The sequence below is a fragment of the Phlebotomus papatasi genome, chromosome 1 (genome assembly GCF_024763615.1).
Source record: "Phlebotomus papatasi isolate M1 chromosome 1, Ppap_2.1, whole genome shotgun sequence".
Taxonomy (NCBI): Eukaryota; Metazoa; Arthropoda; class Insecta; order Diptera; family Psychodidae; genus Phlebotomus; species Phlebotomus papatasi.
This window is the reverse complement of record NC_077222.1, coordinates 38,194,458-38,212,280: the sequence shown is the minus strand read 5'-3', so window position 1 is coordinate 38,212,280 and position 17,823 is coordinate 38,194,458. Positions and strand designations below refer to the sequence as shown.

The following is a 17,823-nucleotide window of genomic DNA, read 5'->3' as shown; positions in this document are numbered from 1 at the left end:
TTGACTGATAAGATATTAGAGAAGATAAGCCATATGGCTAAGCCTTAGGTCTGAAGCCTGTATTATATCTGAAACCCGTATAAAGTTTAGTTACATGGTTTAGCTTTTCTAATTTTTTATCAGTAAAGTGTGTTTTTAGAAAATTTTGACTAAGGATTGAATTATTAAGAACAATTTATACATTAGATTCCAATGGATTAGGATTTCGAGACCTTCTAGAACTATGCTAAGTCCTTAGTTTGAAGTTCACTTAAAGCTTCTTTTGAACAAGGGTATTTTGAAAAACATTTTTTATTCTAATATACGGGTGACTCCTGGAGAATATTTTATAGTGGTTCCTGAGATAAATTTTCTCTATCCTTTCTTAAATCTTCCAATGCGGTAACAAAGATTCTGTATTCCATATGATTCTTAATGTATTCCAAATGTATGATTCTGGGAATGGTTAGTAACAATCAATTATTCCATTTCTGATTTCACCATTTCGATTTTTTTCGAGTCTTAAACGTTGTCGTATGGGAACACTAGACCGTATGTTTGTCCAATTTAAGGTGATTCTAACATTATCTATGATTGTGTAACGCAACTTTGATTCCATGATTCATTTTGATTCCGAATTCTAAAATTGATTCCATTTAAACCTGATTCTGATTAGCTTCATTGTCGAAATATTCGATCATACCCCCGTTGAGTTTTCATATAGGAGATTTTATGTCCCGAAAATTAAGCAAATCCTACTCTGGAGTAAAGCTATCTGGAATGATTTTATCTCGCAATTCAGTTCATGAATTAAAATCTCTACGCTTTGATGTTCCAAAAAAAAACAAAAATATTAACTCATGTATTTCTATTTCTTTTTCGAAAATTTTTCATCTAAAGAATAGTCGTACAAAAAAATATTAACATGATAAGACAACCTCGTTATAGAACTATCTAAAAGTGCCGTCATGTGTAAATTTATGTTCTATGCCGAGTTGGAAGAATTTTCTAGGGCACTTTTAATTAATTCATTGAAAGTTTTGATAACAAAAAAAAAACAAATATTCTGAACACTGTAAAGTGTTCTTTGTTGAAATGAAGAAGCGGCACAAAAGCGGAAATATTTTTGCAAGGGAATCTAGAGAGATTCTTCTGTTCTCGAGTTTTCACTTGTTAGCCTGATTCCCTTTGCACACAAACTATATGTAATTTTTTATATATTTTGCAAATATGCTTCAGTAAATCCCTAAGACACTTTTTTGCTTTAAGTTTTATGACAAAGTTTGCAACAATAGAAAAGCTCACAAACACTTGAGCTTTGCCTCATCTTGTGAAAACAGAATTTGTCAACGGATTGGGGTTAGAATAAGAAATCTCATTAATTTGCATTGCTCTTTTTGTTCCACTGAAACATAATTCTTTCTTAAGGGATCAGATTACAAATGCATTTCTTATTCCATGCAACTTCAAGTCTGGTTTAATTGGTCAACCGAAATGACAAAAGCATACCTGAAAGCGTATATTGTGAGAAGGGCTTTACCACAGTGTTTATGTAGGATAATATAGGTCTTTTTTATATAATGCACCATAAAAACAATGTTTCGGTTGATTATTTAGTAAAAAATAAAATTTCCTATGAAAATCCTTTAAAATACACGTAATTAAATAATTGGTTATTAAATATTTTAGTCCGATTGTGTTCATTAATAAACAAAACTTTGTTTGATTGAGTTAATTAGAAAAATAAATAGGTCAAAAGGGCATCTAAAACATTGAAAAAAAATTAGTAAACAACGAAATGATCAGTAAAATTTTTTTTTTATTAACTAAAAATAGGCCACGCCCACCTTCCTTTTCATTCTCGATTTGCAATTTGCAAATCTTATAGTAATTCGTATCATCTGGAAATGCGCGACTTAAAATTATTTAATATTGGACCTCAAGTAGTAATTCTTTGAGAGTTACTAGTTATTCGTAGAGTAGTCTAAAAGATTTTTAATTAGATTTTTAGGATTTTGGCTTTTCGTGATTTTTTCCATTCGGAATTTTGACATGTCGGGATTTTGGTTTTTCGGGATTTTCTCTTTTTGGGATTTTACCTTTTCGGAATTTTGGCTTTTCGGTACTTTTCCGAATTGTGATTTTGATCTATTTGGTATTTTGGATTTCGGGTATTTGGCGTCCGAGTTTTTGACTTTCAGTATTTTGATCAGGACTCACCGATTAATACATACAAGAAAACAAGGTGAAGGAATCATGAAAGCATTAAAGCATCCAAAGGTGACCTTTCTTTACCCTATTGAAAAACCTTCTGGTTTGGTGCATTGTCGCATCTTAAATGACAGAGCGGAAGTGGCACCACAAAATGGACCAAAAGAAGAGCGATGAAAGGGTTGAGATTGAAAATTTGGTGTAGAGAAGCAAGTGCTTGGAATTCACTTGATGCTCACCATCCTCCAAAATGGGAAACCACTTGGCGAGTTAACATAATTTATTGGCAAACGGAGAGAGAGTCAAGTCAAGGGAGCAGTACAGCTCTGAGTTATATGAGTGTCACGATGAAATTGTATAAAGCCATATGATTAATTAGGTATCATTATTTTCAGCAAACGTCACATGTTTCCCATATTTCATATGGATTCAGGCTCTTCGTATTCAATGTATTAATTTAATCCCATTCACTTTGCCATCTCTCTCTCGTGCTTTTTCTCTTTTTTTTTTTCTTTTTTTGTACTGAGAGCAAAAGAATGCTTTTGATGCTCTAAAAGTCATAGTTTCAACAATGAATGTGTTGAACATTGCGTTGATTTCCCACAAAAATCGTATTTCTTTTGGTACTACAACGAATAACCGTTTTTGGGGTGAGTTTTATCCATATTTCAGTACAGAGACAGTTTCGGAAATAAACAAATAATGATAGGTTTGTTTTAACTTATGTTGATTTTGATTCTTTTATTGTAAATTACGTTTTTATGTTAATTTTAATGAATTGGCAGTCACACTTTATCTCGAAAATTGCTTTGAACATGTAGGGGAAGTGCTCATAATTTTGGACAGTCTGCATATAAGCATCGATATCCTAAGTTTGAAGTGCGATATTTTCAATACTAATTGACTTTTTTTGTTACTCTCTTTTCAGAAGGATTGTTTAGAAACTTGGCAAGCTATTTATCATCTCATTTTTACTAAAATTAGTTTTAATACGTTTAAAAATGAATTAATATGTAGAGGTGAATTTGACTCTTATTTTGGACAACTTGGTTATTAATTTTTACAACTTCTCTGTAAATTTGGACAGCTAATCCGCCTCAACAGGATGTCCATTGTTCTTCATTTTATGAACCAATCTTACCAAGTCCTCTTCCTGGTCATGTAAGGGAAACGTGGAATGTCACAAGAAGCCCGGAAACTTTCCATTTCATTCATTAAAGTGAGTTGACTTCGATACTCCAAGTACGCGCGGATTTGTGCATTCCCTGCACTTTCCAGGAGCCTTTCAAGGCATTTCTCGCTACATCTCTTTCGTAGAGATGATGCTCCTTTGTTTCTCCAGGCATTTGTCCAACCTAGTCATCACAAAAGCTAAAACTTCACGAAATTTCGTGAGAAAAACACCTGTCCAAAATAAGAATCATCACCTCACTGGTGAATGTCTTAAAAAATTTCCCATTTTTCACACGAAAAATATAATTCACAAGGCAAATCTCACTTCAGGTCAAATGTACAAATCATCAGTAACGTGAATCAACAAAATATTCAATGAATATTCAATAATATCACTCAAAAACAGCGAACAAACTTTGTTAGTACTTCACCAAAACTAAATAAGACTGAAGTAAGCCACGAAGTTCTGTCATATTTCTCGTAAGCAATTGCTAACACTGAATTTTCAACAAAGCAATTTCAACTCAAATCATATTCAAATTTTAACGTATTTAGTGTTAAAATCTTCCAAAAAGAACAAATATTTAGATAGAATTCATTATTCATCAAATATTGGAATAAAAATCCATCATTTTAATCAATTTGTTTTTAGTGTCCAATGTTATCCACAAAGTGTCCAAAATAAGAAACTGGACAAAATTATGAGCATTTCCCCTACCGGAAATGCTAAAACGGCTAAACGAAAATATTTTTAAGGAGGATTCTTTAAAATTCTATCGTATCAGTAAGAAAAGATTAATTTGAGCACTCCTTAAAAAAAGGACAAATAGGGCAAAAGTTAATATAAAAAAAAATGAAATAAATCTTCCATAATTAGTACGATTTTTTTAATTGCAGAGAACATAAGAAATTAACAGTTTAAATCTTATTCTCCAAACATTTCTTACCAGAGACACTTGCAAAAGTGCAATTTAAAATATTCGTTTATTTAATATCGATAAAAATACCTCTTTTAAAATAAAAAAAAGTAATATATCGGATTTAGGCGTTCAAATATTTCAAAAATATCCAAGGAGTAGGAAAATTAATAAAAAAAAAAGTATGGAAACGCTTTGAAAAAAAATCAGTTAGGTCTAATATATATCATTTGTAAATTGCGAGAGTTTTTCAAACTTTTTGTATAATGGTATAGATAATTTATTCGTTGTAAAAGAGGTTCGTCTCATGTTAATTAAGGGGTTATTTGGATCAAAATAGACAAAAAAAACTGCATATTTTCCTCTAATTCGAACTCGTAGGCATATAAAAGTGCAATATTTATACTATATTTCCTACAATTCTCATTCAAAGAATTTAAAAAATCAACCATTGAAACCTAATTTTTAGATATTATTTTTGCAAAAAAAAACATTTTTTTTGGTAAACTAAATCTCTTAGAACTGGTTCACCTGACATCCTTAAACCAAATTTTTCTTGTTAGCTAATCAGTTAAACTTTAAACTGAGAATTTAATACTTAAAAAACAATTTTTTTTACGTATTTTACATCACTTTTCGTATTGTAGAATAAGCTTCGATAAACATAAAATCCTTCGTTCAAGCAATAGCTTAACTCATCAGCTAAAAGGGAAAATTTGGTTTTTGGATTTCAAAGGTTCTCGAAAATAATCCTGAGAAATCTTGTACCCCGAAAAGATTTATTTTTATTTAAAAAAAAAAGTCTCCAAAATGGTCATATCTGTCAAAGCGTCTCAACGGTTGAATTTTTAAAATCTTTAAATGAAAATTTTTGAAAATATAATTTAAATATCACAGAGAAAAAAAAACGGGGGTGCGATTAACTTTTTTTCCTCATAACTTTAACACTTTTTATATCAAGATTTTTTAATGTTAATTTTACGCCTTTTTAAGGGTAAAATTAACATGAAAAGGATAACTTTAAACCCTAATACACCTAAAAAGCATAATAATTACACCGATTTCGGATCAATACTGCTGGGTAAAATAAACATTTCCGGAATGTTATTTTATAACTTTTTCGGATTTCTCTCAGTGATTATATTTTTAGACACCCAAGAGCTTGAATTTTTTTTCATTGTGCTAAAAGATATTTAGAAAAAATATTAAATTTTTAAGTCTTTTTGACCCAGGTTTTTCTGGGTTTCTTTCAATAAGTTACCCTTTGAAATATTAGATGAAATTTTTAACAATCTCATCTAGTTTTTTATAAATTCAACAGTTGTGAGCTCCTATTTATTTATAACACTAAACCTACCAAAACCCGCTCAAATTGACCGGTTTAAAATTAACACATATTTAAACGGTGCAATGTCACTATCAAACTTAATGAGTTTCTTAAAATATGCATGTAATATATTTTTCAGTGCTTAAATTTCATTTTTTGCTCTTTTCCAAGACAAATTTGTTGAGTGTCCTACCCTACCGCGGTTTGTCACTTGACAGAAAAACAACCAAAAACGGTCGGTAGGTTTAGGGCAGAATCACATTGACAGTAAAATGCTCACCGTCACCGTCAAAGACCTCACCGTATTTCATTGATTTACGCATTTTCATTGCAATTCTTACGCAAATTTTCCATTACTATATTACCTTGTCTCATACTCGGTGGCACTAGGTGAAAATAGTATAAGAAAATTGAATAAATAAAGCGAAAATGCGATAAACGGTAAGCAAAAAAAACTGTAGGATTTTTTGCTACAGTTTTTCGTACAGTATTTTTGCTCACCGTTTATCGCATTTTCGTTCTTATATTATTTTCACCTAGTGCCACCGAGTATGAGATAATGTAACACGTTAATTGAGAATTTGCGTAAAAATTACAATGAAAATGCGTAAATCAACGAAATACGGTGAGGGCTTTGACGGTGACGGTGAGCATTTTACTGTCAATGTGATTCTGCCCTTAGTGTTAAAGCAATAATTTCGGAAACATACACTTAGCTAATGAGTGCTCATTCAACATAGTGGTAGCATCACAATAGCTGCGACTGTGACTATGAAAGAAGCTCAGCTTAAAAGCTTCCGTAGAACTTTAATAAATCCACCCCTTTGGATATTAATTGAGGAGATGGAGTATAAAAATGTCGTGAATATTTCGTTTTATTTATATTCCCGTTTTATTAATAGCTATCAATATATCACACATGATTTGTACACTTTAATAGTATTAAGGTCTCTGAGGTTGTTTTAGCTCAAGTAAAAAAAAAAGTGGCGGGTAAAAAGCTCAACATGGGCAACAATCTATCAATTTGATATAACACAGAGAAGACTAGCAATTATACTATCCGTTTGGCTGTCGTTTTAATCCTTTCATTCGATTTTTCTGTGAAAAAAAAGTGGCTACATAGCTCGACGACGGACACTAATTTATTCCCAAGCTATTCATCAGGAAGAAAAGAGGGTAGTTTTCACAGAAATAGTGTGTAATTTTAATTCAATTAACTTATAGCAAATTGATTTTACACACACCAGTCACAAGCAAAAGCTCTAATGACTAATGTCATTTTTCACTTTGCCTTGCTGAAGTGCATGAGAACTTTTTGCATTCAATCGTTCTGACTTTGTAACGTTAATCACATTATGTTAAAATTGATTTCTATGAAAAGATATGTCAATTTATTTTTTTAATAAACATCACAAGGGAATAAGACGTATGTCAATAAATTTGAAAATTATTTTTAATCTTTCTGCAAGCCTTTCTGTTAGCTTTATTTTACCAAATAATACTTAGCAGGACAGTTTATGAAGATCAATTTCAATTATTGGAAATGGAAAAATTTCATGAAATGAAAAATTCAACTTAAATTAGTTGAAAGGGTCTAATTTCTGAACTTTTTCATCTTTTAATTAATCATTAGAACACAAAAGAGTTTTTCATTACTCAACATATAGTTTCTCTCATTTTTCCAACACAGTTTTTAGAGAGCACGTTAAGAAATTAATTCAAACTCCCTGGTAAAGTTTACGTTTTATCTAACTTTTCATCATACTTCATTACTTTTATTTTATCAATATATCTGTTTTGCATTTCTGTTAGTGATTTCACCATGAATGGTTTCTGATTGCTAAAAACAAACTTTTCCATTTCTTAATGAACATAAAATGCAAGAGGTATTGATAGGTTTTATTTAATTTTATCAACAACTATATACAAAGTTTTCCGTACAGAAATAAGAAGAAATTCTCCATCTAACTAAAATTCAAAGAAAAAGTTATATTAATTCGCAATTTCTATTTATTTATAAATGTTTACCTTTAGGAGGGTAATTGTTTTTACTAATTTTTCTGAAATCGTTTTTGTGAGAAACATTGACTAAGGGTATGCAGGAAATATTCAGTACATTTCTAAAAAAAAATGAGAAAGTCGTGTATAGTGTGAAAGAGCCCCACCATCCCCTTCAAAATTATGTCAGTGTTTAATCTTAGCATCGATATTTTCACATTATTGTTAATACATTGTACTATTTCATGTTTACCATTGAGAGATAAACACCCATGAGGCATTCTCTAATCCAACGTATCGCACAATAGATCAGCATCCTTTCCATCGCATTGAAAATTAATAAACAGCAATGGTGTTGTAGCAATTAGTTGAAAACAATAAACATTCTCTCTAACATTCCATCTAGGAAAATCGAAATATCTGGTCGGAGGAAGCACGTTAATCAATACATTATTAATATGGAAAATTGGGTGTGAGAATACAACGATAACTCCAAGTGCAAATTTCTGTTACAAATTCTGTTGAATTAGTAAATAACAATTCACTGCACTGTCCTTTGCACCATCATGCAATGATAATTTGAACGTTAATCCACCTCTAATAGTCTCACACAGCGTATCAAATGAGTTGGATAAATTGGAAAGTTTCACGGAATATTAAATCCTTATCCCAGTGGAATTCTTTCCCAAATTCAGTTCAACATCATTCCTTCAGGTTCAGACATATGTATGTATGTCAACATTAAATTGACACACAGTAAATTTGAAAGCAATTTTGACCTTAACATTGTTAGTTTTAAAAACACTTAAGCAATTTAAATAGAGAAAGTTAGAATGTTTCAGATTGTTTAAAAACCTTCTGTATCCTAAAATACTACACTGAAATTACTAATAATATTTATTTAGGGAAAAGTGAGGCAGTTTCAAGATATGAATAAATTTTTAATATAAAAAATTTGGTAAAGCGAATTAAATTTTTAAGAAACGTGCTATATATTATATTTTCAAATATCTCAATGCCCATGAGAAATAATTTGGACTTAGTTAACTTGAATGTCGTTCCTAAACATTTAACTATTTTACAACTGAGTCTTCAAACAAACAAAAAAAACGAGGTGGGGGTTCCGGAAATCGTCGGGAAAAATACTACACTCAGGGAAAACTCATCAACTTATCGCAGAGATTTCGGCTCGGTCTCCAAGCCTTCATCAGTGGCTGGAACGAAAACAACTTCATTAACAAAAAAACTTCATTAGACAAAAATTATCCCAATTTCTTCTTTATTTTTTATCATTTCAAACAATTCAAATATTCAAACAGTTTCCGAATTCATAATTCTTTTCACGCAAATAATTAATTAATTAGGAGTGACAAAGTGTTACATGCCCAAACTAATGAGATTCTATACCTCAAAAGTACTTTAGCAACATTTAGCGTTTACTGATTCATAACCGCTTCATTTAAAACCGCTTCATAAATTACTCAAAGAATTTCCCAATATAGCTTAAAAATAATAATTATGATTTTAATAAAAATTATTTACCGTTCATAAACCGGTTAATTACTGGTTCAGAACCGATTGGAACCGATTTTTGACAGAAATTCCAAACCCTTTCCAATAAGCCCAAAAATGATACCATTAGGTTAAGTTAAGATACACCGGTTGTTGCAGATTGAAATTCAAATTTATAGATTTGTAAAGAGAGAGACATTTTGTAGATTAGCCATGTAGGTGAAAACGTAGTGATGCCTGTTTTTGGTGGGAATTCGTCCATGACAGACATAAGAATTTAGAAATGAGAATTTGCCGAAAATTTATAAGCTTTGTAAGTAAAAACTAAGAGAAATTAGACTCGACGTTTCACTCAAGATTTATTTGTAGGATTTGTGACAGAGTTTCTTAGTGACGTCTACGAGAAATAATTTGAACTCAACAGTTAGAAAGTACCTGTAACTAGGAAACTAAAGAAAACGGAAGTAGGGGATTTAAAAGGATTCTATATCGGTGGCAGCCAAAATCCCGAAAGCCAAAATCCCGAAAAGGCCAAAATCCCGAAAGCCAAAATCCCGAATGTTCAAAATCCTGATAGGGATAAAATTACATGGAGGAAAATGTTTAGAATAATTTGCTTTGCCTCCAGCAAGCGCGGGTACAATCGTGGGAGTAGCTGTGACACTTTTAAGAATTCAGGATTTTGGGTTTCGGGATTTGGCCCATTCGGGATTTTGGCTTTCGGGATTTTGACCGGGACCCTTCTATATATATTATATATAGGGTAATCAAGGAAAGAAAGCGGGAATCCGGGAAGATTCTAAGAGGGCAAGATTTAAAGACTCAGGTGAAATTTAAGGTTAGGTTTGTGATGCTCTCATGCCTGATCCCCCTTTTATTTCAGAACTTAAATCAGTGCCAATTCCAGTAGTTTGATACGGTTATGCTCGAAGAAAATAAAGAAATAAGTTTCCGAAGGAGAAATTCGACAACACAGGTTATAATATTCGGTTAGTTATCGGTTATAAACTGGTTCATTATTGGTCCACATTTGATTGGAACCGTATGAGTTTTATTGGAAATTCCAAGATTTTTCCAATGTGTCCAATCGAGATCCCATTTGGTTTACAAATGCGCTCAATAGAAATTTTTTAACCTCTGATCTTGAGAGCCCGTTATTAGGAATTGTTCAAGGGTGTTTTCGTATATGAAAGAAATGTCCGCCTGGACTACCTCTAAAACATATTCAAAAATGAAAAAAAAAATCACAGAACGCGATTTCAAGCACAAATCGTTTTCAAGTGGGGGGGAAAATCACGTTAATGAACCCAGGGTTGACTTATGGAGGAGCCCCCCGATGTGTACAAGTCTCTATTTTGAACCATTTGGTCTCTAGAGCTGGCGACATCCGGACGGATCGGACGAACAGACGAACACACCGTGACGTTAAAAAAAATGGAAACCTAAGATTTTCAAAATTCTACTAAAACCTGAGTGCTTAGGAGTTAGGAAGTCGAAATATAACTCAAGATCGAGGAATTATATATACTGCTTTCTCTCTCTCTCTCTCTCTCTCTCTCTCTCTCTCTCTCTCTCTGGAGTTCTAGCAGTAACAAATTTTATAGAATTTGCATTAAATTATTGTAGAGTGAAAAGCCATTAATGAAAAATTGTTTTAATACGAATTTCATCTTGAAAAATAAAATTCTAAACAAATTTTTGACATAGTTTGTTTCATTAAAATAAATTAAAGTTGGAAAATATTCTGAGAATGAGAATTCTCTCTATGCTATGCATATTAAATTTTTATTTGATATTCACAAGAGATTGAATTAAAAATTGTGCATCTTTGATGGAAAATTTATCATAGTTTGCGTTAGATTTTTTTTTTAATCTTTTGTAGATTTCTCTAACTGCAAATTACCTTTCAAAAATTTTCGAATCCATTTAAATATTTAAATTATATTCACAACATATATTACGTGTCATAATAAAAAGAATATTGAACAGTTGCATAAAGGCATAAACTATATTTATTTGTGACCGAAGATCTCTCGTAAGATCAAATTTAATCACCCTTGTGATGAATTCTTCTGTTAAATATACAATATATAATAGACAAATGGCCAGTATAAAATTAAACGATCTATAAAAAAACGGAAAGTAAAGAAATCTAATTTGAGTTAAGTAGGGGAGACTGAGGCAAAACTTGTCAAAACTCATAATTCTTTCACGAACTCTAAGAAAACTTAAAGCGTTTCTTAATGAGTATATTCTTATAGGAAATTTACTGCTCTATAACATTGCAGAAGACTATTTTTCTCTATCTCGAAAGAAATGTGATTATAGAATCATTTTCTAAAAGTCGATTTTATGTAGATTTATGTAGATTCAAAATTGCTGGGGCAAATTTTGTCAGTCTTCGGATAATTTGTGACGTTTTACTCTCGCAAACGTTAAAAATATTAAATAGACATATTTTTATATGAAATTTATTCCTCTACGACTTTGTCGAAGATTATTTTTCTCTATCTTAACGAGAAATGTGCTTAAATTGAGCTAATCAGTATTGATATTTTCTGTAAGCCAAATATTCCAAAAATAGGGCTCACAATTTCATTATTTTTTTATTTTACATAATTCTTCCTCGAATCCCCTGAAACTTTGTAAGTTTAAGAAGATTCATGAAGGCTATCTATAATAAAAATATCAAGCCTTAGTCTCTTTTATTTTAGAAAATAGTTAAATTTTCGTTTTGTCAAAATTTGCCTCTGGTCTCCCTTATGTATAACTGCCTAGGCAGTAAAAATAATACAATTTTTCGTAAAATTGTAATTGAAGTCAGTAAGAAAATCGATTTTGGTCAGTAAAAATATAAATTAAAACAATGAAATTTGATTTGCAAAAAGATAAATTTTGATTGGTAAAAAATGAATTTTACACAGTAAGTTCTCAGTTAGTTCAGTGATCCAGTTTTTTTTTCAGTAAAAAATAGATTTTTGACAGTTCAAAACTTATTTTAGCTTAAATGGTCACATATCAATGTATACAGATTGTATCTAGCGTAAAAATAAAGGTAACTTCACCACGCAGCTGATCGTTATCTTTTCTTTAATTCTAGCACTTAGAGAACGTCTTCACCGATCCTATCTTCAATGCTCGTTTAGTGCTAAAATTAAAGAAAAGCCTCTGTCCATTCAGCAGTAGGGTGAAAGGAACGTCTATTGACACTTTAAGAACTCGTGTCAGCACATATTGACACCCTACTCTGTACCATTTGGGATACGAAATTGTAACATCTCTGTTTATAGTAAAAGATATATTACAAAAAAAAACGTTATAATTACTTATATTTTACTAGATACATTAAATAATTTTCAACATTTTGACAAAAGTGTCAATAGGGGTTCCCTGTCGAACAGACGTTCCTCCGACCCTAGTTTACTTTTAAATTACACTTTCAATAACGAAAATAATTATCGCTATTAACTCGCGATTAAATGAATAATATTTAATAAAAGCCCAAATGCCAATATTTTATTAATTAAATTTGTATTCCTCCCTAAAGTTCCTAGAAATCTAATTAACTTTACAGAGGATTTTCTGAACAATTGCGCAAGCTGATGGAATTGGATTTGGAAAGCTTTCAGTAGAAGAAAAATTTAACATTGTAAAAAAAAAACCTACAGTGGCAAAAGAACCAGTGAAAAATGATTTGTGTGGCAATTAATTACTCTGTGACCAAAGTGACACAATGTCCTCGGTGTGACCGGAAAAAAAGTGGGAGCCCTACTCTGGAAATCGATCAGCTGAAAATTCCTGTGGCCAGATGAGGACACAGAGATGTGTGTGAAAAATTGCGAAAGAAAATGAATGGGGGCTAATTGGGTTCTCTTGTAGGTCACAGTGTGTATGACATATTAGTCAAACTTTTGACACTTTTCCAATTAATCCTCACATCAGGTGACTCACTGATGCACCACAGACGTGGCAACCGCAATGACAGGTGAGGCTTTTTCTCAGGGGGAAGGGATTTTGGGTTCAAACTTACCGCGATTTGAATTTCCTGCCTCCGTAAATAGGATGTCGGTGACCACGAGAATGGCCACAATGTAAATTGCTGGACGCAGGATTGACGCACTTCGGCGGTAACTGCTGACCGATGATCTCTTCATCCTTGTCACTGTACAGTTGATTTAGTTTTAGAGAACTTCAAGATTTTTCTTGTGATACTCTCGATTTTGGGAAACAGGTATGCTTTTTTTCAAAACTGTTGGCGCGCTTTTTGTTCCGTTCACTTATTTTTCGGTTTTGGTTTCGTTTTTACCGAGTACACAGGTAATACACTAAGTCCCGGAACAAATCCACCGTCTGTCAACAGAGGCTCAGATTTCACCACCCCCGGGGGTGACAAAAACAAAAAAATAAAGGTGTGTACGAATGCGGAAAATTGTCAAATGGAAAGCAAAAGGGTTTTCAAGAGAAAATTCACTGCACCGTAAACGTCTCTTGTTGGTTTTATGTGGTGTAGAGCTTCAAAAGTTTTTTGGCACACAGCAGAGTAATTTTCACATGGGATAGGATGGTGTGGGTGCCTTATCAAAAGAAATCACATCCACCACGACACACATGAAACGATGGCGAGTGATGAAAATTTGTCTCAGTGTTTGCCTTTTATGTACTTTTTTCACCTCCCTCCCGTACGTGAAAATGGGGTAGAACTCTTTTAGGAAGTTCTGCTGCTCCTTTTTGATCTTCCTTGTCCTAACTCCTCTCCACACTTCCCTGTTATTTTTTTTATCCTGTGTCTACTTCTTATATTTGAACAAGTTCACACAGGAGAATTAATTAGAGAGAAATTTTTCACTTCCGTTTTCACAGTGAATTTTTAATCATCACTGATTTTGATTCCTTTGCCATCTCAATTGCTCGCCTTTGATCCATACACCTGGGAGAGATAAGAGATAGAAAAGAAAATCTTTGTGAATTATTCATCAAGCTAATTTATAAAACACTCTCAATCAATCAAGCCAATTGAATTTGCACCAACGGACGTTAATTTCCCTATCCCACCGGGAAACAGCCCAATTCTGGGATTGTTTGGCCAAAAATTTACTAAAGCAAATCACCAGCAATTCCTCACAGAACGCTCAACTACAAAAAAAAATGGTTTACATAGAAATGAAATAAAATCCACTCAAAACTGGTAGATTGTGCAGACGGTGAAAAAAAGTGTGCGAAAAATTGTTAATTAAAGTTTTCATTTAAAATGCAGTTGGAAAAATTTGAATTTTTGCATCCATTATGATTTGCCTGTCGAATCTTTGCCATTTTTGCCATGGATATACTGAAGGTAGAATTTTCAGACGCGATATGGAAAAAGTTATTAATAATTCAACTTGAATATAAATCTACATTGTTATCGTGTAGTTTATGGCAGGAAAAATTATTTTTAGCCACTGAAAAGGAGCTTTTGCTAGTATAAGAGCTTTTTTTTGCTGGTACTCTCTTCACGTGCATTTTTCTGCACTCTTCACCGTCACTTTCACGCTGTGGTTGTTGCGGTAAGTGCAGAAAGTTTCTGGGAAATTTAACTAAAGTGTTAGATGGATATAATTTGGTTGCTGATGCATTTTCAATTAATGTTCATCACAATGTCGTCTCTCAGGGACCAAATACACTGATTGTCAAGATATCACTGTCACATTTTAAATTGGAATGATTTTTAATGTAATTCGTTCGAATTCAAAATTTAGGATAGACCCATATTGATCGTCAAAAATCAAAAAGTCAAGGTAAAAAGGTATCATAGTATTTATAGTAATTCTATAACTTCACAGAGACAGCCATATGTAGCTCTTCTAGTTCTCTACTCTCCATTATCCAAAGATCCATTTTTCTGATACAAAGTATTATTTATTTATTTTGATATACCGGGCTGTTTTTGCCATTTTGTACATTTTTCGGTTTACAAATTTTTATTCAGATTACATTGTGTATGAGAAATATGTCCATGCAGACGCTTCAGTCGTTTGCACCGGGCGGGACTCGAATTCACAACTGTGACAGTTGCGCCGGGGGTCACACCGCCCAAGAACCGAACGCTCTTACCAATTGCACCACAGACCCCCTCTGAAACAAAGTAACTGGGCAATATTTCGGGCAGTCCGAAATATCGTCCACATAAAGAAAAAATATCGCAAACCGCCACTAAATTGATTACAATTCTTTGAATATTTTATAAAATGCTTGCTACAGAACAGATGACATTAAATAATGGTTCCGTTCAGTAATAACCTTTCGAAGAGACAAAGCCAAGCCAAACCTATTCGAAAATCTACCGGAAGCCTAAAGTGCAAGTTCATATACCCGCTGCTTTAGCGCTGACTGTTCTACCATTTCGAATTTCGATATTCTTGACACTTCAGTCGTCAACAATGTCAACAACAGTGCGCAAACGTTTGCTGCAAAAAGTGAATTTTTGTATAGTTTTGTGGAATTTCAGGTTGGCAGAACGTTTGAATTCTAATTTTATTAAGAAAAGTGTCATTTTCATGAACTTGCTCACTTATGTAACTAGTAACTATTCAGTTTAAACGTTCGAACTTCCAACAACTTTTTGTGTAAGTTCTCTTTAATATTACCGTCGGATCGCCAAAGGAAAAACCTCAACTGGAGAGAGCTCTCAAATCGGGAAGATTATTACTGAACGAGAGGAATCTGGGCGTCGCGTTGGCATCGGTTAAATTTTGAAAGGTTTGTTAAAATTTTGTTCACGTTTTGGATGTTTGTATTAAACCAAATGTATTTTAGTCTGCTATGATTATAATGTTGTGACTTTTTGGAACGTACACAATAGTTTGACATGTATCAATCCCATAATCCAGGTAATAGTTTGGTTCCACATACACGAATAAGCTAAAAAATTCTTTATTATGAGAATTATTTAAATTTCTTTATTATTATTTACTTATTATTATGAAAGAGAGAAATATATTATGAATGCGGCATTACTTGTGGCCTGTCTTTACTTATGGTCTGGTTGCAATTTTTGACAGAAATTGATTCCGATAACAAAAAAAAAACTATGTGCTAGTGCTATATCACATAAAATATTATTCATTTTGAGATTTTTCTAAATTATTTTGTAATAATTTTTTACGAAGAGGTCATAAGTAAAGGCAGGTCACAAGTAATAGCGTCGCCCTAAAAAATTGACAATAAAACCTGTTCAATGGCGTTAAATATGCAAAGTGTGAAATTTGGCCCATGCTTTAAGCAATTAAGGACAATTGGCGCACCATGGTCTTAAATTTTTTTTCCTACTGCCTTCTAAAAGAATGTTTTACGTTAAGAAATCAGGAAATATGATTTTTTTCTGTCCCCAATTTTTGACTTGATTCTGTGTGTGATCCTTAAAGGTTTAAAAATAATCCACCAATATCGACTGGTAAGAATAAAAGTCGACCAATTCGATTTATTACAAAAATCATTTTATTCGCTTTTTGGATACTTCTCAATACCCTCTACCTTCCCTGGGAATATTATACTTGAAAAATAATTATTTTCAAATTGATAGAGATTATAAATCTCAAAAATCCTATGCTTTGCATATAAAATCTCAGCTTCAAAATCGCTCTCCTGTAAAATTTGACTACTACGAGTTATTCGTTTCTTATTCTGAACGGTCGATATGATCTATCTATTTTTATCAATAATGCCAGTAGCGATGTAAAAAAAACGACCATTTACACTATAAATACTTGACCAAATCACTTAAAATAAGATTCAAAAGTATGGTCTCACAAAATTCAACAATTCTCTGACATAAGTTAACTCGAATTTGTGTTCCATCGTAGTATATCCATTTGGCTTTTTCTAGTTAGAGAGTAACTAAGCTAGAAAGATTCTTCCGGGCAATCAAAAGAGACCTTTAATCCACATATAGAGGAAACTGAGGCAGAATTAGTTAGAAAATAAAATTATTCATTGCGTATAATTTGTAGAAAAAAAATGCTGGTATCAGGCTGACAAATATTTCAATGAATATGTAGGTAGATATTTATTTTGAAAAAATAGTAGATTCTTTAATATTTTGCTTAAGAAAAATTATAAGACCCAAATAACATAGTATTGGAAAGTAATAAGTGTCCACAAGTGCGTGAGTTGACTTATAGTGGGGTCCTTGGATATCTCAATGTTGCTATCTGTATGACTGTTGACATTTGACTCTGAACAGGTGAACAGACAGACGGATAAAGAAACTGACGTCATAAAATTCGACATTTCAAATTCAAAAAATTCTATTGAACTACGACCCCCTAGAGAGGAGGAGTCGAAATGTACCTAATATTGACCTTAAATGGATTATTAGTAGAATTTAGCTGTAAGTTAATAATTGCAATTCCCTTTGTACGCCAGTTAATTTGAATTTCAAAATCGATAAATATTGCAAATAATTCTTTAATTTTAATAAATAAAGATATAGACTAAGAATTGAAGTTGAATATTAAAATTTCAAAGAAAGATTTAATTAAGACTTCCAATTTTGAATGAGAATCTACTATAACAAGTCCGTCAAATTTTTCTCTGTATCTAAAATTTTAAAATGTCACCATGACTAGTTAATTTGTTTAGTAAAACTTATGTTGATATTCTCATTTAAGCCTGATTATTTTAAGCAACAAATCTAAGTTCATTATTTTAAGATTTGTGGCTTAAGGATTT

The 17,823-nt window shown here is 32.2% G+C and overlaps 1 protein-coding gene across 4 annotated transcripts in view; it reads right to left on the bottom strand.

The window, feature by feature from the left end:
* The window catches only part of LOC129799659 (protein amalgam), a 304,732-nt gene that overhangs the window by 261,338 nt on the left and 25,571 nt on the right, over positions 1-17,823 (bottom strand). For 2 of the 4 annotated variants that reach the window (XM_055843761.1, XM_055843762.1), the window contains exon 2: positions 13,148-14,044. The exons of the other annotated variants lie outside the window; for them this stretch is intronic. In XM_055843761.1, the coding sequence (XP_055699736.1) occupies positions 13,148-13,271 (124 nt within the window). In that variant the 5' untranslated portion in view covers positions 13,272-14,044. The remainder of the gene's footprint in view (positions 1-13,147; positions 14,045-17,823) is intronic. 4 annotated transcript variants of the gene reach the window in all.